This window comes from Dermochelys coriacea, chromosome 8 (genome assembly GCF_009764565.3).
Source record: "Dermochelys coriacea isolate rDerCor1 chromosome 8, rDerCor1.pri.v4, whole genome shotgun sequence".
Classification (NCBI taxonomy): Eukaryota; Metazoa; Chordata; order Testudines; family Dermochelyidae; genus Dermochelys; species Dermochelys coriacea.
Window position 1 is genome coordinate 87,607,306 of NC_050075.1, and position 25,430 is coordinate 87,632,735.

A 25,430-nucleotide genomic window follows, 5' to 3' on the forward strand; every position below is an offset into this window, starting at 1 on the left:
CATTGTTAGCATTTTTGGTTAAAGAATATTAATTCAGGTATATTTTAAGAAAAAAGATCAGACCAGTGAAGAAGCTGACACTTGAAGTAAATGCTGACAGCAAAAGCTGAGTTAAATGATTTACTGTAGTGGTCAAACTCTAGTGCTCCAACCCTCTTAGGATACTTTTACTGTAGTCCACTCTGAAGATACACATGCTGACATATTTCTTAATGAAAATGCTGAGAGCTTACAGTACTTGGCTCCATCCAGTGCTGCTACAGCCTTTTCCAGGCAATTCCGAGTAGGATTTCCACTACGGCTATATTCGAAACCCTGTGATGAAAATAAGATACAAAAACAACAGTAAGTGTTGGGGATTTTGGAGGATGTGCTGTAAAATAATATAGTTAAACTTGTACTGACAACCACCTGTCTTAAAATTTGGTAAAATCCTAGACCATCCAAGAGATCCATATTCCTAACGCTAAGTTATGCGTCCAAAAAATAGCCACCTGCTATCACAAGTTGTTGAAGACCCCCCCCCCCCACACACACACAGGGATCCGGCATCTGTTGCTTGTCAGAACAGAAGACAACCTATTTGCAGTCAAACTAAGCACTCTCATAAGCTCTAGTAAGTCATTTCTCTGAGACATAACCTAATTTGGCTGGTAAGGTTTTAATATGTTCTGTTATATTTTGTTGAGAATTAGTCTCACATTGAAAGACTACTTTTACTAAAAAGGGCTTCTATAGTTCAATTCCAAGCATTAACATTTATCCCTCCATTTTGGGAACTGAAGCTAGAGCTTCAGCTGTGTAAATTTCTACAGCTCCACAGATTTATGTAACTATGCTAAATTTACATCAACTAAGAATCTAGCCTGTATGTCTAAGTCACATGCAACTTTTAAAACTTAAGGGTTAGTATGGGAAATCTGGATGCAGTGTGTGCTCATTAAAGTACAGGCTGTATTAAAATAATGAAGATAAAACGTTACAATAAATTAATTTGCTACCATTTTAAAAACAACAGTTTTTGGCACAGCTGATTTTAATCACCTTATTCTAGCAATAATCTTATGAGACTCCCTCATGGACATTCAAATAGGACATAATAATCTCTCTGGTACTTTGCAAAGGGTCCAAGCACCTTTGCCTCCCGTTGAGATCAACTGAAGTTAATCAGTATTTCAGGCCCAGGCTCAAATATTGCGTAATGGGGGCTTGATCCTGCATCCATTGAAGTTAATGGTAAAGCTTCTACTGGCTTCAAATGGTGAAAGACCAGGTCCTGAATCCTGTTCCACAATTCTGGAATGCAGTGCTGTCTCAAGTCTTCAGCATGACTGTCACACAGTGATGCCAAAATGTATAATTGGTAGTCACGTGAGCTCCCTCAGAACAAATGTTTACCTATCTGCAATAATAAACTGAACTGAATCCAAAACCTCCAGGGCTAATCAAAGAGAAAGATGAGCTTCCCTTTTCACATACACAACACTCTTGCCAGTTGCAAGGCAGGTGCTGCAGAAAGCTTGTCAGTAGATTTTGAAAGCCACCAAGTCAATCTGAAAAATTATGATCCTCAAAAGGACAAGTATTTTCTTGGCAAAATCACAGGTTTCAGAGTAGCAGCCGTGTTAGTCTGTATTCGCAAAAAGAAAAGGAGTACTTGTGGCACCTTAGAGACTAACAAATTTATTAGAGCATAAGCTTTCGTGAGCTACAGCTCACTTCATCCGATGAAGTGAGCTGTAGCTCACGAAAGCTTATGCTCTAATAAATTTGTTAGTCTCTAAGGTGCCACAAGTACTCCTTTTCTTCTTGGCAAAAGTCATCCTAAATTCCAACTGGCATGTTGGGAAGACCTTCACTGGTGCAATGAGCCCAACAGCCCTGAAAGGGGCACTGGAGCTCTGCCTAAAGAAACTCAACAGGGGAAAGGGGAAGGAAAAAAAAAAAGTGGGGGTGGGAGAGAGTCTGGTTAAGTATTCTGATGTCTTTCTAGTTTCAGAATCGCTGTATAAAGAGAATCTTCACCCTGTTCTGGATTCTGATACAAGCTCACACAAGGTAAGGAAGTTATCTTTGAACTTGCAGTAAGAATGTGGCTCAGAAAGTTGGATAAAAAGTATATTCCATTAGCTCTCCTGTATTTCTGTTCTCCAATTGACTGTAAACAGCTCGTGATTATTTGCTATTTTAAACTCAAAATTTGGCAAATAATTATTCACAAGTATTTGATATTTAAATTCTGTCAGGAGGACAGTGCGAGGACACACGGATCACATGGTATGTTTCTTCTATTCCTTAGTTAAATAAGGGTAATGCGTAGAATCAGGGTTTTGGTGGGGAGCGGCAGGGAGGATATCACATTTATGAATTCAAAAGTTTATTTTTCACAATTATTGCCCTAAGTCTGCTTAAAATTCTTAGTTTCCACAAAAATTTCTGCGTATTCTCCATTATATTTATGGAAAGCGAGCAGCAAATGTTTGCTAACATTGTTGGAAGACAGGATACTGGGCTAGATGGACCTGTGGTCTGACCCAGTAGGGCCATTCTTATATTCTAATTGAAACAAATTAATTTAACAATATGGAGGTTTTTTTGTGGTTGTTGTTTATTACAGTATGGATCCAGATTACATTCTGCTATCAAATTTCAGCTGAAGTAGTATTCTGCTTGCCCATAGACCACGTGATAAATGACAGAACATTCATCTAGCTATCAGTTTTCTGATGTCAAAAGCACTTCAGGGAATCTACACCAACACATCTACAGAGAGTCAAAGGCACAAAGAAGAGTTAGGTACTCAACTCTAACTGACTTTTAGTTTGTCTTTGAAAATTTCCCTCAGAGGCTGTATGTTTTTTCAGATCATGGGGAAACCTCTATGTGGAGGGAAAAGATTGATGTTGCTGGCTTCTTTTGTTTACTTAAGTTAGTACTAGGGAGAGATAGTAACATTTGGACCTGCACACATGCGTCATTTTTTTAATATGACTATTGATTTAGGGTGCTTAATTTGAGACATCTTAGAGGGCTCTGATTTTCAGGGGGCAGGTACTCAGCACTTGTGTAAAGTCAGGCCCCTTCAATGTGTCTCAAGCTGGGCATCCAAAACGTCACTAATCAGGTGAAGATCTTGGCTCTGAATCAATGGCCTTTCAGTTTCTTTGAACTCTGCCAGCAGGCATTGTTTCTTTTCAGCCTATAGTACAACCCTTTCTGTGCTAAATTACTATACTCAACCCCTTCTCTAGCATAATTTGTAGTTTATGGAGTATTGCATTGCTTTTTGCTCTGCTCTGCAGTATGACCACTTTTGAGTAGTATTACAGTTAAGAGAAACTGTGAGGACCATATATCCATGCCTACAAACTATCGAGGAACTTTTTCTATTACTCTTCCCTCTACTGAGAAATCAGACTGAAAGCAGACATACAGTCTAATGACCTGATTCTGATCCACATTCAGCTAATTGTGGGAGAAATTAAGGCTCCAAGCTGACTAGTCTCAGAGGAAAACAAGTTTGCCTTCTCCTGCTACAATTCTGCACAAACGGAGCAGAAACAAGGGAGGAAATTATGTTTTTCTTCCAGCCTGTTTTGCATGTTTACTTAGGGCTTCTCTACACCCGGAAAAAGTCCAAAGTAGCTGTTGTGCACTAGTTATTCTGCATTAACCCCTCCTCATGTGGATACCCTTACTGAGCACTGAAAGTGCCCTTGTGCCTATTAACATATTTCCAATCTGAATTAAATTAAGCTAAACTACCTAAGGGTACACTTAATGCACAGTAAGGATGTCCACACAGAGAAATAGGGTAAGAATATAGAGTACACTACCTACTCTACACTAACTCACTGCACACTACCTCCCTCAGACAGCCAAGCCCCTTCTGTCATCATTCTGACATTCCTAGACTTTCATGCATTAAATGGTTAGAGTGTCAAAAACTTTATTAAGCATTATAAATGTTGATTTTTAAATGCAAAACATGTCTCTGCACTGAGTATTTAATGATGGATATGCTGCTTTGGACAGGTGCTTATTTGGGCAGCTGCCACCTGGTTTATGAAACTTCCAAGCTGTGTTTTATATAAAGTGCAGTAGCAAAGGATTTCTGTTCTATGGTATCCACTGGAATATCTAGAGTTATAAATGAGTATGCATTTCCACCATCGACCTTTTTGTGATAGAGAGGAGGATTATTTACACCAATGATACAGAATTTTTGTTTTTGGCTGAAACTTGACATACTGGAAAGCGCCTTCTCCAGGGAAAATATGTTTGTTTTGCAATTTTGCAAAATAGAAAATTGTTGAGACTTTATAAAAACTCTTCAGCTATAAATAGTTTGCTGCTTTACATCCTTTTTGTGCCCCAAAACTGGATTTAAAAAAAAAAACACCCCTATTTCCGGTCTAAATGGACAGGAAACAAATTGGTTTCCCTTACAAATGTGCGTGTGTTTACATGTGGATAATTTGTGTAAGGGTCAGAGCTGGACCTACAGGGACGTACGTTTCTGCTTTAGAGGGGAGTAAACCTTCTACCCCACCTCATTTCCGTACAGGTGGAGAGAGCCTTTGAAACCGACATCTGTTCCATTCCTCTGATCTAAAACAAAGCATCCGTGACCCGCTCGCTCCTGCCCGCCGTGCTTTCTCTCGCTCACTCCCCACGTTTCCCTTCGCCCCGCATCACCCCTTCCGCTCCTCCCTCGCAGGAGTCCCCACTCACGCAGTGCTGGCCGGGCGCCTGCTGCTTGAAGGTGGTGGAGAGAGAAATGGGGGGCACCACGGCCATGGAGGTCCATTGCTCCGGCTCCTGCCCCACGTGGATGGCCTGAGTGGCGAAGTGCTCGAAGGGTGGCAGGAAGCCCTGGGACCCGTCCTCAGCCTTCTCCATGGGGAAGCTAGGGCAGCAGGAGGACCGAGAAAAGCGGCTACCGGGATAGGAAGCAGGGCTGGCTCAGGCGGTAGGTGCAGCCGGCCGCTGAAATATACCGTGCTGGCAGCGGCGAGTGCCTGCAAGCCAGCAGCTCCGCCCTGCATTGCACAAAGCGGCTGGGGGAGGAGACCAGGTCGGGCGTCGCCGCCGGAGCCTGTCCCTCATTGGCGCAGGATGGAGGGCGTTGCGGCTGCTGACCCTGGGAGACCCTGGCCTCTGGGGAGCCAGGCGGGGGCCGACGTGCCTCCAAAGCTGCCCGGGGAAGCATTGCTGCTCCACTGGCATTCGCGACCCATGAACAGGCGTTTGCATGCATAAAACGAGAACCTGCCAGGGAGAGAGCGGTCTAGGCCCAGGCCACAGACGCTCCCCGGGGACAACACAGTAATAGTCGCTTTCGGGTCCATTGCACCGTCTTACTGTTCCGTACCGCTTGAAGGATCCCAAAGCACCTTACCCACACTGTAACCGGGGTAGAAAGGGGAGTGGAGTGCAGAACTCCCCTGGCTCTGCTAAAGCACAAGGTCCGCACCTGGCCCTGGTTTGGTGAAGCAGAGCGCTCCTGCCTCCTGGTTTGGCGCTCTCAGAGCTCGCCCCTCTCTTTCAGTTTATTTTAACCACTCTGTATCTACAGCACCCTTGAAGTGCAGCTGGCTCTAGAGTAGAAGGCAGCCATCCAGCTGACCATAGCAATCTTCAACACATTTCTTTCTGCATAACATCTCTAATACACAGTCTTTCCTGTCCATAGCTAAAATTCTTGGCCAGGTTCTCAACATCTTATTTGGTGATCGCTACAGCAGCCTTTTCTCTAGCCTTGACAAATGCAGTGTTGCCCCACTTGTAATCAGTCAGCATGCTGCAGCAAAAGCAAAGATCATTCTGCAGACTTGTTGCTTTGAATATATCACCCCTCTCTTTGCATCTGTCCACTAGCTCCCCCTTCTCTGTGTATCAAACAGAACTACTTGTCTTCACCTTCAGTGCCCTTCACAGCCTTTCTCTCCTTCACCAGAGATAGCAACTCTTTGCCTCCAATTGGCCAATAATGGCAGCCTCCATCACCCACCAGTTACATTTTCTTACAAGCACCTCTGTGCTTCTTCCCATGCTGCTACACTTAAGAGAACTTCCCATGAATATCCATAAAGCTACCTCATTGTCCTCTTCTAAATCCCTCAAAATGCTCCTTTTCCATAGTGCCTACAAACAAACCTGACAGCAGTTAGGCTGTTGGCATGCTGACCCAATTGCCAGTCATGCTGACTAATACTGTTTTATTGTTTCCTTGTACTTTCCCATCTGTTTTTATCCAGCAGTTGTCTCATCTTATATTTAGATTGTAAGCTTTTTGGGGCAGGGACTCTGCTTCTGTTCCATGTACAGTGCCTAGCACATTGGGATCTTGGTCCATGAGTAGGAGTTATGGGCACCATGGTCATATAAATAATAATTGGGAAAGATTGTGGCCAAAGACACCAGGGTAAAATACTGTGCTTAGGAAAAAGCATGTGATCTTTTTGGTGACTATGCAGAACAGACTCTATTTACTATTACTCTAACAGCCCTGATCTCTTGTAAAAAATTTAACCCCACCCTTTGCATTCACACAGCATGCAACGCAATGTAACTATTGCAGGAGAAGGAAGGGATGAATCAGTCCTTCTGGAATTTGAACCTATGATTCTATGTGGTAGTTGTTTCTCATTGAGTATTGACAATATACTTTGTACATTTCCAGTGTTTCTACTGGGATCTGAAAATCTTCCTTCCTCATCATTTAGCCTCCACTCTATTTTTCCTGCTTTTTAGGTTTCCTTGCACCTTTAGCAAGTAGACAGCTTTTAATCGGTATTTATTAATTTCAAAGCCTCAAAGATGTACGTAATGATTTATATAACATGTAACTTAGATATGGGATTGACTTAAAGAGTTTACAGTCTAAACTGGGTGCCTGCAATATAAACAATAAAAGAAAGAGACACAGCGATGAGGATATAGAATCTGTCAGGAAAAAGGCAAAACTTGAGAGTGGGGGATGGGACAAATGGAATATTAATATCCCTTTGTATCATTTAATTCACACACACACTGAGCGCAAAAGGTACTTTTACCAATATTACTGCTTGTTTTCATTGTATCCATTTCCCTAAATATCTTTTGTTATCCTTGAAAGCGGTTTGTCACCAAACTTTTAACCTAGTTACAAAACATGGCTCTGGGCCAATGTACAGTGCAAATGAGGATCATTGTTTTGATTCTTTCTCACTTACATTGGAGTAAATCTTGAGAGTGGGGGATGGGACAAATGGAATATTAATATCCCTTTGTATCATTTAATTCACACACACACTGAGCGCAAAAGGTACTTTTACCAATATTACTGCTTGTTTTCATTGTATCCATTTCCCTAAATATCTTTTGTTATCCTTGAAAGCGGTTTGTCACCAAACTTTTAACCTAGTTACAAAACATGGCTCTGGGCCAATGTACAGTGCAAATGAGGATCATTGTTTTGATTCTTTCTCACCTACATTGGAGTAAATCCATGGTGTAGAACAAATGCGAAAAGAAATTCTGGCTTGTGTTTTTAACAAGGTTGGGGGAAATGAGTGGACTTTTCTCTGACATTAATAGTCATAACCTTACTTCTGTGAATGGGGTTCTTAGAGAAAAAACTAACTCGGCTAATTTGTACAGTAATGTGCAGGATGGTTTTGCTGCAGAACTGTAAAAAAAAAGATGCAGTAGAGCTCTGTATTGGTAGAGTTGCTGTTTATTGTCATGGCTGACCATTCTGAGTAGCATTACCCTTTTAAATATTGGGCCCTATCCAGCTAAAATGAGGTTGCATGTTCAGTGAGCCCCCTAGTGTCCTACTGTGAGATTATGCTTTCCTTCACTGACTGAATATCAGTTATTTGAGGAAGAAATTTGAAGAAGCCATGACCAAACTTATTGGGCTCTTCCTGCTTGAAAGCTAGCCGTTCAGTTTCACGAGTTAGCAAGGGAGAGGAAGAAAGATGCTTAGGTGGTCTGAAGTGTATCTCTCTGCTTCACTCCAAAGGTAAGCAGGGTGCCCAATGACTTCCCCTCCCCAACAGACAGTACATCTTCCACATAGCATGGTACAATATAGAAGATAAACTATACAGGTGGACTGGGAGTATGCCTCATTAATGGGGGAGGATATGAGATCCTACCAAACACACAGTTCCTAGGAAGTGGTTTCATATTATTTTAATATTCTAGGTCCATAAACCAAGCATAGGCCCGTACATACACAAATGCTCTTCAACTACAGAAGAATGAGCTTAAGAACTAAGTAAAATATGAAGCATTCATTTGCATGAGCTTCTCTCTCCCAGGCTGCCAGAGCTTAGAAGGAGGCTGTTTTTGTTTTAGGGCATTAGCAGCTGGCTCACCTTTCTAATGAATGCCTCAGCTTGCTACAGAGTCAGTCTTCTCTTTGTGAGACTCAGAAAAATGAAACTATTTCATGCTGCAGCTGATCTATTATTATAGGAGGATCACATCAGAACATTTATATTCAAGGTTACACAAGGGTTTCTATTCCAAGACCCTTTTTGAGTACTTACAACTTTCTCCAGTTTTTATTTTTCAAGATGAATTTTCAATCTTTGGTCTCAATATTTCTTGGCGAAATTTGAACAAAAATGGTTGAACCATTTTTGAGTTTGAAAAGAGTGGGAGACAACCCCCGCCACACGTTTGTCATTATAAACATTCCCCCCGCCCACCTCAACAGCAGATGGTAGGAACTTGAGCTGTAGGAAGGACTTAGGTAGTACCTAGGTCACAAATATGTTTTTCAGTGATCAGGGGAAAATCTTTTTACATTTTGTCAAAATCTAAGAGTTAAAAAAACATGCTTTGCATGGTTACTTTTATGAATAGGAGACCAGAAGAAGGAATCGATACCACATTCCTTGAACATGCGAAACTCCTACTAATTTCATTAGATCATAGGCAGACCTTTGATTTGTTCCTTTATGGTCATTCTTATATCGTGAGAGGCCTGGGTGGGTAAACTGAGGTCAAGGGGAAAATAAAATTCTATTTCTTCCATGTAGAATCTCTTTCTCTACCTCCAGTTTGACACATCACCATATCACATTATTTTGTTTCTGTTCTTAGAGGGATTCCGTAGGGCCTTTCTGAAATATACAGGATCACCTTTAGCATGGTGACTCCTTTCACAGACTCCAATAACCTAATATTTGGTTCTCAAAATTTTTCATTCTATGGTAAACCAGAAGAGGCTCTGTCCCGATTCCATGGACTACAGTTTGAGCAACCTCAGAACAAGGAGAATTCTTAGCAAATACAAATATTTATAAACAAACAGCTTCAGAAAGTGACAGCCCCAAAGGAAAGGAGAGAGTTATGTAACACTTCTTATTAAGAAGGATCCTGGAGTTTTGTCAGTTCTAATTTCTTTATTACCTGATTTTGCTCAAGCTTAATTTTCTCCAGCTGTTATTCTTTCTGCTCTTGAGAAATATGTCTCATCTGTATCAAGTCAATCACTGAACATTAAGGCAAAATATAATTAAATTTTTTAGATCAGGCTGGTCTAGTTAGTTCCATTTACTATCCTCAGGGGGTTAGTTTTGTGTTTTTCTGTGCCTGCGAGGAAGCAGGTAGGAGGGTAGCATATCTCTTTATATTTTCAGATAAGGAGGCTTCCAATATTTCAGTAGGAAGGTTTTATTTTTGAGCTTAAATATTATTATTAATTGGATTGGTAATAAAAAGAAATCCAGATACACTTATGAAATAATTTAGTTGTTCTTCTCTTGCTTTGGATTTTGTGTAATTTTTCTTTTACCTCTTTATTCTTGCCTGCCTTTCGCTCCCTTGTTTTGGTGCATTTCCCCAGATCTCTTCAATTATTTTCATATTTCCCTACTGGCTCTTAGTTTCAAACTTTTCTACCATCTCCCCCATCAAGCATCCAGCTCTTTGGTCAGAGAGACAGTTGCTGTGATACAGAGTATCTTACAAAATTCCATATCCTCTTACTTTCTTCCTCCATCTCATGGGCCTTGCATTATAGCTACCATCCTACCAGTCAAAAAGAGCTGGATGCTACTCCTTGAGTCAGCTAGAGGAGCTCTTTAAGAAAGCCACAAGGTTCTCTCTCCCTTAGGGCTTGGTGTACTGTCCTTCAGAGCTTGTTCCCAAATGAATATGCAAAAACACTGATGACCAGTGCAGCTCCCTGTCCTTTTGTCAGTTTTCTCTCTGTAGTCTAATTGTGTGTCTCTCTCCCCACCTTACCTCCTTGTTTAGTTTATCTTCCTCAGTCTGATTTTAGCCATGATAGATTAACCACTGGGCCAACGGGGCCCATGCCCAGGAGCCCCAGCCAATTGGGGCACCCCAGTGCATCGTGCTCCTGCCAAGGTGCATGGTCGGGGCACAGGGGCTTGCCCTGCTCTCCCCAACCCCACCCCCATCAGGAGTGCCAGGCAGGCAGGCAGGCAGAAGTCCCTGTGCCCCAATCCCACTCCCCAGCAGGAGTGCCAAGCATGAGGGTGGGGAAAGCCCTGTGCCCCGATGCCATTTCCCTGGCAGGAGTGCCAGAGAGAGGTGTGGGGGGGACTGCAGGCACAAGAGGTGGGGAGGGGCCCCCACTTGCTGTGGCCAAGGGCCCCACAAGCCCCAATCCACCTTTGGGATTTTAGGATTTATTATTGCTGCTGCTCCTGTTGGGGAACTCAGGCTGGGAAGCACTGTTTTAAAAATAAATGCAGTTGTTGAAGGGAGGTGGGGGCTCTGACATATAGGAAAAGGTGTGACTGATAAATTTAAATTCCTGCTTAGGGTGTGTCACAGTTTGACAGTGGCCCTTTAAGAGGGAAGAAGCCAGTGCACCTATGACTAGTCACTTGAACCTCAAGCAGGCTTAACAGAGGGCACTTGCACCCCAAAGGCAAGTGGAGAACTGTCTGAAGGAGAACAGTAACTGTGAGCTGTTAGTGAGGAGCTTAGAGAAAAGCTGTTGTGAGAACTGACCAAAGCTAGGTACACTCAAGAAGTAGCCCACTAGGAAAACGGAAAGATCCAGCTTGGTCCATGTAATACGGCAAGACTCACCCCTGCAGCGCCTCCTGTCCTGTCCTGGGAATTAGCTCTTTTCACTTGGAGTGCCCTCTGCAGGCTAGTACCTCGCTGCTGCTGGCCCCCATGTCCCTAGTCCTCAGGCTCTGCCCCCTGACAGTACACCTGCTCTCTGGGAACCCCCACCCACTATCCCCATCTTGCCTCAGTGACTACTGCCAGTCACTATCTAGCCCCCTTTCACTGGAGCCAACTGCACTCTGTATAAGCTAATTATCACAGGCAAGGGGGGTTTGGACTGGCTCCCTCTGCCTACCCTGGGCTGCACCCTTGCACCTTTCTGGCCTTTGACAAGGCTGCAACCTGGGGCTTTTCCTCAGGTACTCTCTGTTCAGCTTCCCAACAACCAAGCCCTTTGATAGAGACTGACTGTCTGCTCTTGGTCCATTGCCCTCTTATAAGGGCCAGCTGGGGCCTGATTGGAGTGTGGCCACAGCTGAGGCTGCTTCTCCATTCAGCCTTCCCCAGCCACAGCCCTCCCCCAGGACAGCTTTTAACTGCTCCAGGCAGGAGCAGGGTGACTATCCCGCTACAGTCAGGAAAAGCTGAGCCTGGAAGCAAGAATATTGTTGTAGGAGGATGGATTCCTAGGCAGGGAGGACTAGAAGAATGTCACACTATAGCAGGGGGAGCCCTCTAGGTACAGACCTGAGTGAAGGGCTGTGGGAAAAGTGAGAGGACAGGGAGACCTAGATACTGGATCCCTAGATCAGGGACAAAAGAAACTGGGACCAAAGTGCTGTTATTGACTCGCAAGTGGATGACCTACAGCAGGGATAGAAAAAAACAACTGTTGTATCTTTGAATATTTGTTGTGGAAATTAGAAAATGGTTTTATTACAAGGTCTTTGGGTAATTTTTGCGCTGGTGTAAAAATAATGTCCTTAGATGGGCTTTGTATCAGGCACTGTGGGACACTATGTTCTTTTCATTGGCAAATAGCACAAGAAACTGAGGCAGACACATCTGCTATTGTCTGGCCTACTGCTGAAGGGCACCCTGGTGGTGGTGGCTGCTTTTCCCTGGGTGCATGTGGCTTATATTTTTTATGAACTTGCTCCAGGGACTTCCATAGGACAGCTTATAATTATGCATTTATGCATATACTAAGTTTATCTTTATTTAAGTTGTAAAACAAGTTTTACCAGATTTTTTTTTCTTTTATAAAAGAATGGATCTGATTAAGGTTTTTCCTCTCTCTCTCTTTTTTTTTTTTTTTTTTTTAAAGAAAAAAATGTAATTTAGCATAGCTTCCAATCACTGGCTCTCAATCAGCCCCAACCTGGTGGTGTGGTTGTTGAAGTGGAGACAGTGTGCCCCTCTCTCTTGGCTGAGAGGAATGTGGACAGTTATGTTCTGTAAATGTCAAGTATCAGGGGGTAGCTGTGTTAGTCTGTATCCACAAAAGACAACAGATTAGTCTTTAAGGTGCCACCGGACTCCTTGTTGTTCGGCAAACGTAACAAGAAAAAGGGATCAGAGTAGCAGCCATGTTAGTCTGTATTTGCAAAAAAGAAAAGGAGTATGTGTGGCACCTTAGAGACTAACAAATTTATTTAATAAATGTGTTAGTCTCTAAGGTGCCACACGTACTCCTTTTCTTTTTTTTTAAGAAAAAGGGAGCCAAACCAAGGTTTTTCAGAAGAGGTTAGACAAACACCTCTCAGGAGCACTGTTCCCTTTAAGCTGTTTACATATGCGCATGCACACAGATCCTAAACCCCCCCCATAGCAAAACACTGCATGCACGAAAAATGAAATACTACATCGGAGCCAGGCCGAAATATCATTTACAGGCGACTTTTGAGATTGTTCGCCCACCATCTATCAACACAGCCAGATTCTACTACCTGGCAAGAGGGGGAAAGGGAAAGGAAGTTAAATTTCCTTTTTCTAAGTATTTAAAAACGACATAAAATAACACGGTGTAGAACTATTATCACAAATTGCAAATTAAAGCTTTTTTAAACGTAGAAGCATTTTACTTGCTTGGGCGCATTTGCCGCATGGCGCACAAATCTGAACTCCGCTTCAAAAATTTGCATAGAAGAAATTTTTGGTGCACGTGGCCTGTCAAATATTAGCGGGAACATTGCTCAGGAGGGACTATGTATAAGTAGACCAGACCTTGCTGAGTGCAGGAAACTGGACTGGCTGACCTACTGAGGTCCTTTATAGTCCAACACTTCTACTTCTTTCCCCACAGGTCATGCCTAGAGGAGGGGGAAGCTGTATTAAGAAGTGTGTTAAACTCCTACTGTAGACAAAGTAGGTTACCAGGCCTAGCTACGAGGTAGGACTTTTTTTTTTTTTTTTTTTTTTAAGTATGAGCGTGACCAGTTAGGTTACCACAGCAGGGATTGACCTGGCAACACCCTGGACTAAGAGCATCAGCTGCTTTACCTAAGGAGCCGGTGGCCATGTGGCGCGGGCACGGGGCTCCCTGGATCACCCCTTACCAGGGCCTTGCGAGCTGTCTCGTGTCTGAGCCCCGCAGCGCTCCCAAGGCCGACGGAGTCCCACGCGCAGCGCTGCCCGCGGGGCCCCCCCGGATCGAAGGCGGGACAGCCGGAGCTGCGGAAGGCTGGCGCTGTAACGACGCCGCGCGCAGGGGCGGCGGCGCCACCCAGGGTGACAAGGGCCATGGCCGCTCGGCTGAGCCGCGACCACCGTAGCCCTGACGAGGGCCACGGCCGGCAGCGTGCGTCCCGTCCCGCCTGTCTCCGCCGGAGCCCTCACACCGCCCAACGCCCCGCCCAACCCGCTCCCCGCGGCGGCGCCGACTCACCCGCTCCTCCTCCTTCTCCGCGCCCAGCCGGGCCGCTGTGCTCTCGCGAGACCGCTTCGACAAGATGGCGGCGCGGCCGAGCCGCTGAGCGGAGCGGAGCGGAGCGGGGCGGGGGGGAGGCAGGCAGGCAGGTCAGGCTGTCGGCTCCCCTGAGCCTGCTGCGTCCGGGCTGTTTCCGGTGGGGGATGCTGACGGGACGGGACTCGCCGCCGCGGCTCTGAGTGCCTCGTCCCCCCCGCAGCGGCTCCGGCGAGTCTCCCCGGCGGGGCCCCCCCGTCCCCGGGGCCGCCGCTGGCGATGACCGGAGAGAAGCTGCGCTCGCTGCGCAGGGACCACAAGCCCAGCAAGGAGGACGGGGACCTGCTGGAGCCTGGCGAGGAGGAGGCGGCGCCCGCGCCCGGAGGCGTCTTCACGGGGGGCCGCGGGAGCAGCGGCAAGGGCGGCCGCGCGGGGGGCCACCGCATCTTCAGCAACCACCACCACCGGCTACAGCTGAAGGGGGCCCCGGCCCCCGCCACCCCGGCGGGAGTCAGCCTCGCCGCGGAGCCCGACAAGTGCCCGGGGCACTTCCCGGTACACGAGTGCGTCTTGAAGGGGGACGTGAGGCGGCTCTCGGCACTGATCCGCACGCAGGGCATCGGCCAGAAGGACACTCACGGTGAGTGTTGCCCCGACCCGCGCCTGCGGACAGCAGCCACCTCTCCTCACCTGCCGCTCCCAGGAGAGAGCCCACCGCCGCCGTCCCTGTGCGCCGCCCTCGAGCCGCCAGAAGGACAGGCGGGCTGAATTCCCCGAGAGCCCCATGGGTGCACCCTCCCTAACCGACCCATCTACAGCCAGGGCATCTCCCAGAAAGATGGCCACGAGTAGTGGGCCATAGGTTGCTTCCCAAGTTACTTTCGGGAACCCCCTCATCCAGACCCGAGGCATTTGGTCAGAAGGACAGCCACGTTTCCCATTTCTTGGGGTGGCACCTCAGAAAAGCAATCATAGTGGGTTCTTCTTCTTTGAAGCACCCCCAAACGGTGGTCCACAGCTGGGAACATAGTGCAGAATGATAACCACAGTGCCAGGGAGAGACATTTCCCTTCCATTTTCTCCCCCGCCCAACTACCAGTACTTTCTAGGAGGAAATTTTCCACAGTGTTCTGCACCCAGGGCAAAGGTTTATATGATAAACCATGGTAAGGTCTTGGGAAGGTTCCCTACTATCCCATTCTCCATTGGATGAGGCTCTCAGCATTGATCTGCAACCATGGGATGCATCAGATGGATTAGTGGAGAGATATTTCCACCCCACTCTGCTTGTAGAGAGACTCCCCCAATCCTTCCCATTTACCTATGTGATACGTTATCTTGGCTTCCGTTCCCCTCCCAGGGGGAAAAACCTTTCCATATGTGAAACTACAGGATCAGTCAGAAAGATAATGACAGTGAGTTTCTTAATTTTCTTCCCCATATACTCTGGGGGGGGGGGGGGAGACTCTTTATTCAGACTCTCCGTGACTTTACATTACAATCTGGACTGATGTACAGCTGTCCTCTCTCAGTTCTCTAACTTGGGGTGCCTTTTACACTGCTTTGCTGTGAGAGCTACTACTCCTGGTCACACTAAGGTTTTGTCTACACTGAACACATTTTAGCGACATGGCTGTGCCACTACAGATAAAAGATATGCAGTGTAGCCACTGTTTGTTGGCAAGAGAGCTCTCCTGCAGACAAAAAACTTCCACCCCCAACAAGCGGCGGTAGCTTTGACAAACCACTTCAAAGCTTTTCGTCGGCAAAACTTTTGTCTTTCAGAGGGGTGGTTTTTTTCACACCCCTGAACAATAAATGTCTTTATCGTTCAGTTTCCAGTGTTGACAAAGCCACAGCCTCCCTCCATTAAATTATACTGCAAGAGTACTACAGCCAGTAACCCTTGAATCACACAGCAGAGCAACACCAGCAAATTCCTAGCCCCAGACTTTCCCCCAGAAATGTACCTCACTGTCCTGGATAATACAAGCTCATATAAAGTCATTTTATTAATAGAAAATGATGTGCACAAATCCTGTTCTCCCAAATGGAGCTTCCCAAACGCTTCAATCCAAACACACTTGTCTAGATAAAACAATAAAACGAGTTCATTAACTAGAGAAAGATAGATTTTAAGTGATTATAAGTAATGAAATATAAAAGTCTGAATTGGTTAAAAAAAATAAAAGTAAATCTCAACTAATGCCTAACTTAACAAACTAGAGTGAATTCAAAGCAAAGGTCTCTCTCACCACGTTTTATCATTCTTACTGGCTGAACCTTTCAATCAGGTTGAAAGTCCAAGTCCAAAGCTGTTTCCTTTGTTCTTCAGGTGTTTTGGATGTCGTGGGTAGAGAGAAAGGAGACATAATTTGAGTCATCTCCTCTCTTTAGCTCTTTCTCTTCTTTGAGAATCACCTCCTGCTGTGGTTCAGGAGACAGCCTATGTGGATGGGAACCCCCAGCTGTTCCTTTGTCAAGATGTAGATTTTCACCCACATCCTCTTTCCTGCCAAAGAATTGCCACTTAACCAGATGGTGGTCCATTTGGTTTTGATGATACCTGGCTGAGGCATTGGATAGCCTTTTGTCTCTGGGGAACTGGTTTGTGGCTGCTCCCCCCAGACCTGGAACATGTTGAGTAATAGCATACAGAGGAATCCTGTAACTTTACATGCAATGTTGCCACACATGCTGATCATTATTGTCCAGGTAAAGTAAGTTATGAGTTTTCAAATGATACCTCACAAGGCATACTTTGCACCAAATTTATTATATTCCTGTAAAAGAGGTGAATGTAGGAGTACAGCTACCGCACACCCACTTTAAGGAGTAGTGGGATTGGGACAGTCCAGAATTTGGAGGAGAATCCTGCGGATATTGCTTTCCTAGGAGGCCTTTCTCTCATCCAGAAGCCAGGAGGTTGAGTAGAAGAATAATCACAGCCAGTTCCTCTTACTGAACCAATCTCCTTTCCCCTGTGGTGAGGCCCTCATCATCTTGCCTACCCCATTTATAGTGAATTCCTTTCAAGCTTTCCTATTACAGTTTGTCAGGATAGATCCTTTGGGGCCAGATTCTTTCCTACTTCTAATCCAAGTGGACTCCCTGACACTATTCTTCTGCTGTCTGTCTTCGTGGTAGTCTTGTGTGGAACCTGACAGTTAGCAATAGACTTGCTTACTATGATTTTTCTATCTCTTTGCAAAAGTAGGATTCATTCTCTCCCTCCTTCCGCCCCACAACAGCAGAGAGTGAAGCCTTTCATCCTGAAACTATTGATGTAAGCACAGGTTAGTGAGCTGCATTGTAGTGTAAGGCTGGAAAAGCTTTCAATATGTAACATCTTTTCACATGCTCATAACTTGCCGATGATCAGTTTGTGCAAATTCACCTCTGTACATTGATCAATTTTGGCTGGGGAAAAACTTTAAAATAGTCAGAAGTGATTGAAAAATCACTTCCACGCATGCTCTAAGACTTGAGTGGAAGGATTTGGGCAGAATTTTTTCCCAGCTGAAGGACACTTGGGATGAGTGGTTGTAACGTAAACTCTTGCAAACAACAATCCTCCAAAAATATTCTTTAAAGTTGTGGGTAGGAAAAAATAGGATATGTTTGGGAAGGGGGGAAATATGAGGATTTCTTTTTTAATGCAAGTGTAGGGCCTGTAACTTGTGATGTAAACTTTGCAAATTCTAAATTTTGCTTTTAAATAAAATCTTTCCTTTGCTATCATAATATAACAAATGTGCTACTACCCTACTGATGTAGCCTAATAGAATACGGTTTCTAGATGTACAAGAGCAATGGCAAAGGTGAAGACTTACCTCCTTCCCTAATTCATAAGGTTTGGACTTTCAAAGCCTGATCAAGGTCCTTAAAATACCAGTATTATCTTAAACCTGAAGTTTTCTGATTAAACAAATAGAGGATAAATCTGGAAAAATGGCGGGGGAGAAGGGGAAGGGATCTGCCTGCACTTACAAGATCTGCACGTGATTCTATATATACAAATTTTAATTTACAACTTTATTCAGCCTTACAGGCTCTAGGTAACTTTCTTTCTGCTTCCTTGGATGGTTATGTAAGATACATTTTACTATTCCAAAAGAGCTTCATTTGTTGTCAGAAGCTTGTTGTCCACACTTGCTTTATGGCTGTTTGTATATGCATTGTGGCATCATGTTAAGGGAAAAGATGGATTTTTTGTGGTGAACTGCTCCATGAAAATCTATTAGTTTGGTTTTTAGACTCCAGCATCTTCATAATAGTAAATCAAAAGTGTACAAACACTTGTAGCTAGAGCCTTTGAATCTCTGCTTGTACAGGTGCTGGATTTTGCATATGTGCTTATAAAAATGTTTTGTGCATGCAAACTCTGGAACCTAAAACATGTTAAAACATGCATGTGCACTCGTGCTAGCTTGGATGAGCCCCCAATGAAAGTCTGATCCTAAATGTGCAAAAACTCAATATCTAGTGAACTTCAGTCTCTTAATTTGGTCTGTCATCAGTTGTTTTATGGTGACGGGTTGCAAACTAACTTGATTTTCTCTTTCCAAACTCTTGCACTAATACGCACAACAGCCACTTGAAGTTTACAAAATCATTTAAATAGCTGTTAGTACAAATTGACTTATGCATGTCTGACCCTTAATAGTTGCAAAACTATAAATGATCCAGTGGCTTATTTTCCAAAACTGGCAACATTAATTAGAACTTGTGGCATCAGATGCATGGTATACATGTCAGTTTTTAGGACAAATTAAGGTGGTGGCTGCAAAAATAAAGTGTGGAATGAGAATGAACCCTGATCATTGATAATCTGTATTTTCCATAAGTAACTGACCCTGAAGAAGAGCTCTGTAAGCTCAAAAGCTTGTCTGACTCACCAGCTGAAGTTGGTCCAATAAAAGATATTACTTCACCCACCTTGTCTCTCTAATATCCTGGTATCAATACAGTTACAACAATACTGCATACTGTGACTTTGTCATGTGTTTGGTATTTCATTCTCTTCCAAACATACCTCCTGCTTCTTCTAAATTGCATCCAGTCCAAGGATGTTGCATGATGCTCCTCTTTCTTTATTTATATGTACTACATTGTACTACTTTCAGTTCCTCTTTTTGTATTACTCCAGTAATAGGCTGCTTAGTGTCTGTCCTTTTGTGTATGTGATCTCAATCACTGTAAAAAGCAAGGTCTTACAGCCTTTTACAGTAACTTCCTATTTCATAAGTGACTTGCGTGGTGCTTCTGTTATAGACTGGATTCTGTTATAAAATGGGTTCTCTTACAACACAGATTTTACAATAGTGTTGCATATGTTAGTGCTCTAATAGCATTAAATTAAAATTCCTTACAGTAAAGTATCATAAAAAGCTGGCTTTAGTCTTGTCATAATTTACGATGTACAAAAAGTAAGAGTAAGAAAAGTTAATCTTACTACATGGCTGTTATAGATGGCTTCTGATTGCTACTGGTTTTGCATTAGAATTTCTAAAAATGGGAAAATTTTAGACTTTTAGTTGTCAAGTGTAGTTGTAATTTAATTTAGTTGTAATTAGATTGTAGCAATTCTAACACTATTTTTTTAAAAAAATCTATATATAGCTTCCCTAGACATAACATTTGATAATACTTTTGAGAAGCCTCATTTTCAGTGCCATAATTAATAAGCCTAAAATGACTGGCACATTAAATATGGAGTTCAATAAGACTGTTGTATGCTAGGATTGCCAACAAGCCAAAGTCAGGCTCTGTAGGTTTCTTAGATTAAGCTAAATGGGCTAGTGGAGGTGCTCTGCAAAAAGTTGTGCCATGGTTGGTTTTCAGTGATAATTGGTTACAAACTAGTCACTTGTAGTTCGTACTGAAATAGTTATTCTCCTTTTTTTAGGGCGGAGGGAATATCTGTTAGACACCCTTCCGTTAAAACATTGTTGTAAGTGTGTATTGTGACTGGGTGCAAGTTTCTATCTTGAACTTTACTTTCTTTAGTTCTTCTATGGGTTGTTACTACGATCAAGGATTTTTGTATCATCTTTCCACTGTTCATGCTGAAATCAAACTGAATTCTTAGTTTCTTTCAGGTCGTTGGTCACACCTTGTTCTGTTTCGATCAGGTCATAATTTAAATGTATTCACTCTTTTTGATACAGAGCTGAAGTTATTTAGTTTCTGGGACTCAAAATTTGCTTCTTGCTTTTTTTTTAATTCCCTAGTGGGAAACTTATCTCATCTGCATCTACTGAGTCTTAGGATCCATTGATTGCTGAGTTATCCTCTGCTTCTAATTTTGTTTTCAGATCCTTTAGGCTTAAGTTTACTTAAGAAATCCATATTTGGGGTAAGGGAGGGAGAAACGGGATCTCTTGGGTTAATTAAGCTCTTTGGGGAAGGGGTAGTCACTCTTTTGTGTTTGTACAGTGTCATGTAAAATGGGGCCAAACCTAGCTGTGGCCTTCAGGTGCTACTACAATATAAATGTCATAATCATGTTGTTGGTTGACAACTCCTTTTAACCCTGGGTGAGGTCTTTCCAGATCAGAATTGAGGCGCACTGACTGGGAAGCATGGGAAAAATTTGCCATTTCCTGTATTGAACTTGTTTTGTGGTGAACAAAATAGAAGACTTCAGCTCTTAGGACTACCACCCAGAACTTTGCATGAACACTTAAATTCAGGCAATAACAAGTGCATAATTTTACACATCTTCTTGCTGTTATGTAAAGCATTTTTGTAAGTAAAACCTTACAACATGCATTAGCTTTTGTTTTATTTTTGGTCTTCAGTGCTCTCTTGGCTGTTTCTACAATGTTTATAGCTTATTCTGAACCCCATCATTCAATTTTAATAAGTCAGTTTGTTTTTCATATCATTCCATTAGTCATATGATTGAACTTGCATTTGATCTCCAGGGTGCAGCCTGGGACTGTGGGAGCACTGTGCCCCCTTAACTCTCCAGCCTGGGCTTTCTCTCTCAATGCTTTGCTAGTAACAAGCACAAACCCATCCAGGTGCAGGTACTATTCAGTACAACTGCATGTGGAGCCCCACGCCCAGGTAGATTGAATGAATGCTCCCAGAGCCACTCATGATCTCAGAGGGAGGCACCAGCCAAATCCTCCCAGCCTTGTACCCTAGGAATTTACCATCTTGCACTGCTCAAGACCCTTTCTTGAGCAGATGGTATAATTCTACTGGCACTAAAATGTGTATAGCAATAAGGAAAATAGGGAAGTATTTTCTTGAGCAATGCAAGTTTATTAATTGGTTCATCACTTCATCGATGGATAATGGATATACGCCAGCTTTTGAAAACCTGAGCAGATTTACCAAGCACTTCAAACAAACTCACTGTTAAAGATAAAGAGTTAATCAAGTTTGATAGATTTTAAGTGATTATAAGTGATAGGCAAAAAGTCAGATTGGTTACCAGAATAAAATATGAGCACGTAGTCTAAACCAGGGTCTCAAACTCAAATGACCATGAGGACTAGTGCATTGGCCCGAAGTCTGCATTACTGACACCCTCTCCTCACTGCCCCCGGCCCCGCCCCCATTTCACCTCTTCCATGAGTCCCTGACCCTGCCCCACTCCTTCCCTGCCCCCATTCCAAGCCTTTCCCTGAAGTTCCCACCTGAACTCTGCCCTTTCCCTACCCCAGGGAGGGGTGTGGGATGCAGCAGGGGGTTGGGGTGTGGCAGGGAGCTCAGGGCAGGGGGTGTGTGGGATGCAGCAGGGGGCTCAGGGCAGGGAGTTGGGGTGTGCTGTGGCCCTGTTCCGCTCTGGGAAGTAGCCGGAACCACGTCCCGGGGATGGGGGCAGGCACAGGGCTCCGTACGCTGTTCCTCCAGGTACCTCTGCTGAAGCTTCCATTGGCTGCAGTTCCCTGTTCCCGGCCAATGGGAGCTGCAGGGGGCAGTGCCTGGAAGCAATGCATGGAGCCCTCTGCGCCCCCCCAGCCCCGAAGGGACATGGTGCTGCGAGCAGCGCAGGGCTTGTGGCGCCGAGGGGGGGCAGTGTTGGCCTGCGGGCTGTAGTTTGCCCACCCACCCCGGCCCAGAGGTGGGGGGGGGGTGCGAGGAGCTTGGTGGGCTGCAGGAAATAGCCCCGTAGACCGTATATTTGAGATCCCTCGTCTAAACTCTCAACCCTATGAGACTGGGCAACATCTAGATTAAGTGGGTTTTTTTCACCCTATTGGATATTGCAATTCATATTGCAGACCTGAGCCAGTCTCCTCTGTTGGACTCTTTAGTCTCCTGAGAGTCCTTGTTGCTTGCAGCATAGGTCGGGGGAGGAAAAAAGGCCAAGCATGAGGCCCCTGTGTTCTGTTTTATATCCTTAGTACATGTGCTTGGAGAACACAAATCCAGGCATGTCTGGTGGGCATTGCTGAGTCACCACTAGGCAAGGTTGAGTGATTCACCTGGTGTGGCCTTGTGCAAGTGACTCATTGCATTGTAGCTCCCTTGCTGGATAATGGCTGTTGGTTATCCCCCAAGTTTTGTCAAGGGGAGCTAGTATCTGGGCGCTTTGCAGACCACAGCATATTTTAGTGAGAACCATATAACACAATCTCATGATTTCATATGCATTAATGATGTATATATTTAGATGGAACAGTGGGTTTCAGCAGATCATAATTTTTCCCATACCACCTTACAAGGCATGCTTTATATGCAATATCACAGTTGTATATAAATGATGAATATAGGGGTTACAGGGCATTCCCCTGGGGTGTAGAGTGTCTCAAAGTGTTATAAAAGATCATTTCCTTTCTAGAAGGTAAACATTTCCATTGCCTGCACTTAGAATCTACTCTCTGCAACATAGTAGGGGAAATTTTGTATATATGAATGTGTATAGTGGCATATTTAGAGGCACTCAAGATAATGTATCTTCTTTACCCTGGTATTTTTCAATACTTAGGTAAGAAACCCCTGCAAAGTGTAAATTTAGAACTGGGAATTTTTAATACTTAAAATCACAATTGTGTTTTTGTTGTTTGAACTGTCCAGAGGTCTAATTACCGTTCTCTCTTCCCTTTTTCTTTGGAAATGTTGTACTTGCTATTCCAGTTCTTTAGTAGCAGTTTATTCTTATGCTTTCTCGTAAAGTATCTAGTGACAAGTCTATTTTAAGCCTTTTAAGTAACCTGAAGGATTGACTGCCTTTAGCAATACTGTCTCCCCTTCCCTTCCCTCCCCTCCCCCCCATGCCAAAGTAGGAAGTTATGCAGATTTGAGACTTATCAAGTGTTGTTGATGGTCTTACTACGTTTGTTTGACCACAGAGATTTTTTGTCACATTTTAAAGGAGGTTTAATATATATAATTTAAAAATAACAGATATTGCTCTAACCCAGTGGTCCCAAAACTTTTTACCTTGCACCCCCGTTATCCTGTCACGCCCTTCCCCCCACCGAGGCTCGGGGAGGGTAGGGGAGGAGGTAAGGGGGCCAAGGCAGCTGGGACTCCAGGTACAGACCAGGAGTGGATCTGGGTGGTGCTCCCTCCTTGCCCCCCATGGGGGCTGGCTTAGGCCTCAGCTGCACTCCCCTGAATGTTTCTCTGTGCCCCCATGGGGATGCGCCCCATAGTTTGGGGACCTCTGCTCTAACCAGTCGCACTGCTTTTATATTGAAGGGTGGAGTATTACGTTTCACTAGCTATGCATTGGCCTGCTAACCCCAGGGTTGTGAGTTCAATTCTTGAGGGGGCCATTTCAGGATCTGGGGCAAAAATTGGGGATTGTTCCTGCTTTGAGCAGGGGCTTGGACTAGATGACCTCCTGAGGTCCCTTCCAACCCTGATATTCTATGATTCTATAATTCCATACTAGTAAAACTGGTTTAGTATTGCTTAATGTCTGGGGGGGGGCGGGGGGAAACATACTCTCCGACTGTCTAAAGTTGCTCACAAGAGTGAGTACCAATCTCAGGACAGACTGAAGAAGCAGTGCACAAACCCCAAACTGACTGAGTTTTATACGTAGATTTCGCCAAGTGTGAACTCCTCAAGCGCTATAATAGGCTTAATATGGAGTCACAGAGTTCTTTTGGGTACTCTGGTCTATTTTGCCATCCAAGCAAGCTTTCCTTTGTGATAGATGGTTCCTTACCCCAAAAATCACAATAATATTCAGGTTACTTACTGTTTATTACCCCAGGTCAATTGTACCTTAGATCCTATACCAAAGACAATGCTTGTAGCCAATCCTATCATAAATTAACTAAAGTTATTAAATAAGAAAAAAGTTATTTACAAGGTTAATGCAGTAAAAATACACAAATGATTTAGTCTAAGTTTCCAAAAGGGTAATAGAAGTTGCTGAAATATGCAAGCCCTATATGTCCTTTATGGCTAACCCAGGCCAAACAGCTGGGGATCCCTGGCTTGTGCTTAGAAATCTTCTTCCCTCAGAGTTCAAGCACTGTAGAGATACAATTTCTTCTTGTCGGGATTTTTATTCCCTTCCCCCAGAATTCAAGTTGATGGGACTAGTCCACCTGCAGTCTCCTCTTCATGGGTATTTGGGGGAGCAATCAACAAAGTCTTTGTTCTGTAATGTTTCACAACATCTCATTTGGTTTCAGTGGGTCGTCTTCTTGGGCAGGACCAAACACCTTTGTAAGAAGCCAGCATTCCAATATTAATTAATGCTCCTCTCCTGTTAGATGACTGACACGATTACAATGCAAACACGTAATGTAACCTTATAACATGGAGTACTGAATTTTTACATGCAGCCTCCTACAAGCATTTAGAAAGTCTAAACACATTCTTATAAACTTAACGTCTATTTTAACGATACTAACATGCAGGTGAACCAGACTGATTTCTAGCTATGCTTTTGTCAGTGTTCAGGGAGGCCTAGGGTCTTTGGCATGATCTGGCACCTTGTTTGGCAGCATATCACATACTCTTTAAAATTTTATCAGAATAACTTTCTTATGTATAGTTGTTGCCCTAGATCTGCTATTCTTGATAAGATTTGAGACTTTTCAACAAATAAGGGTAGTTTGGGCTATAGTTCTCTTACTTTCCTAAAAATAGAATCAAACTTTTTTTTTCTGTTTGCTAGAATCAAATTTCAAAATGTAAATGATACAGAAAACTCGCTTCTTGAAACACTTTTGATGTAGATGTATATTACAAAAACTGTAAGGTGTTATCAAAGGAATCATTCATTAAAAAATAACCTTGTAACTTTTATATATTTATGGTACCATAGGTTACATTTTAACAGTGTGAAAATTTTTACGTATGAGCCTTCCTTGAGACACAAGAGCCAACTCCTGAAGAAAGTCTCTCATGGATTCTTGTATCGTGAATCTAATTTCCTTTTTTTTTCCACTGCAGGAAACACTCCGTTACATCTTGCTGTGATGTTGGGATATAAAGGTTGGTAAAACTACTTTAAGTATCATATGTTCTCAGATTTCTCTCAAGATTTTAAGGAAGAGAAATGGTTCGAAAAGTTTAAGACTTAAAAAAACAACTTTTATTGAATGTG

General features: G+C 43.7%; 2 protein-coding genes across 6 annotated transcripts in view; one reads left to right on the forward strand and one right to left on the reverse strand.

Annotated features, from left to right (window-relative positions):
• Positions 1-13,854, reverse strand: part of CTH (cystathionine gamma-lyase) — a 50,623-nt gene extending 36,769 nt beyond the window's left edge. Inside the window, exons 1-2 of one of the 5 annotated variants that reach the window (XM_043490861.1) lie at positions 13,551-13,853; positions 234-315 (exon numbers count right to left, since the gene is read on the reverse strand). In XM_043490861.1, coding sequence (XP_043346796.1) covers positions 234-315; positions 13,551-13,736 — 268 coding nt within the window. In that variant the 5' untranslated portion in view covers positions 13,737-13,853. Of the gene's footprint in view, positions 1-233; positions 316-4,734; positions 5,076-13,550 lie in introns of those variants that run through there. The other 4 variants (XM_038412087.2, XM_038412090.2, XM_038412085.2 and 1 more) reach the window with 4 other exon arrangements.
• Positions 13,855-13,908: 54 nt separating this feature from the next.
• ANKRD13C (ankyrin repeat domain 13C) overlaps positions 13,909-25,430 on the forward strand; it is a 44,271-nt gene continuing 32,749 nt past the window's right edge. Inside the window, exons 1-2 of the mRNA XM_038412073.2 lie at positions 13,909-14,537; positions 25,277-25,318. Coding sequence (XP_038268001.1) covers positions 14,177-14,537; positions 25,277-25,318 — 403 coding nt within the window. The 5' untranslated portion in view covers positions 13,909-14,176. The remainder of the gene's footprint in view (positions 14,538-25,276; positions 25,319-25,430) is intronic.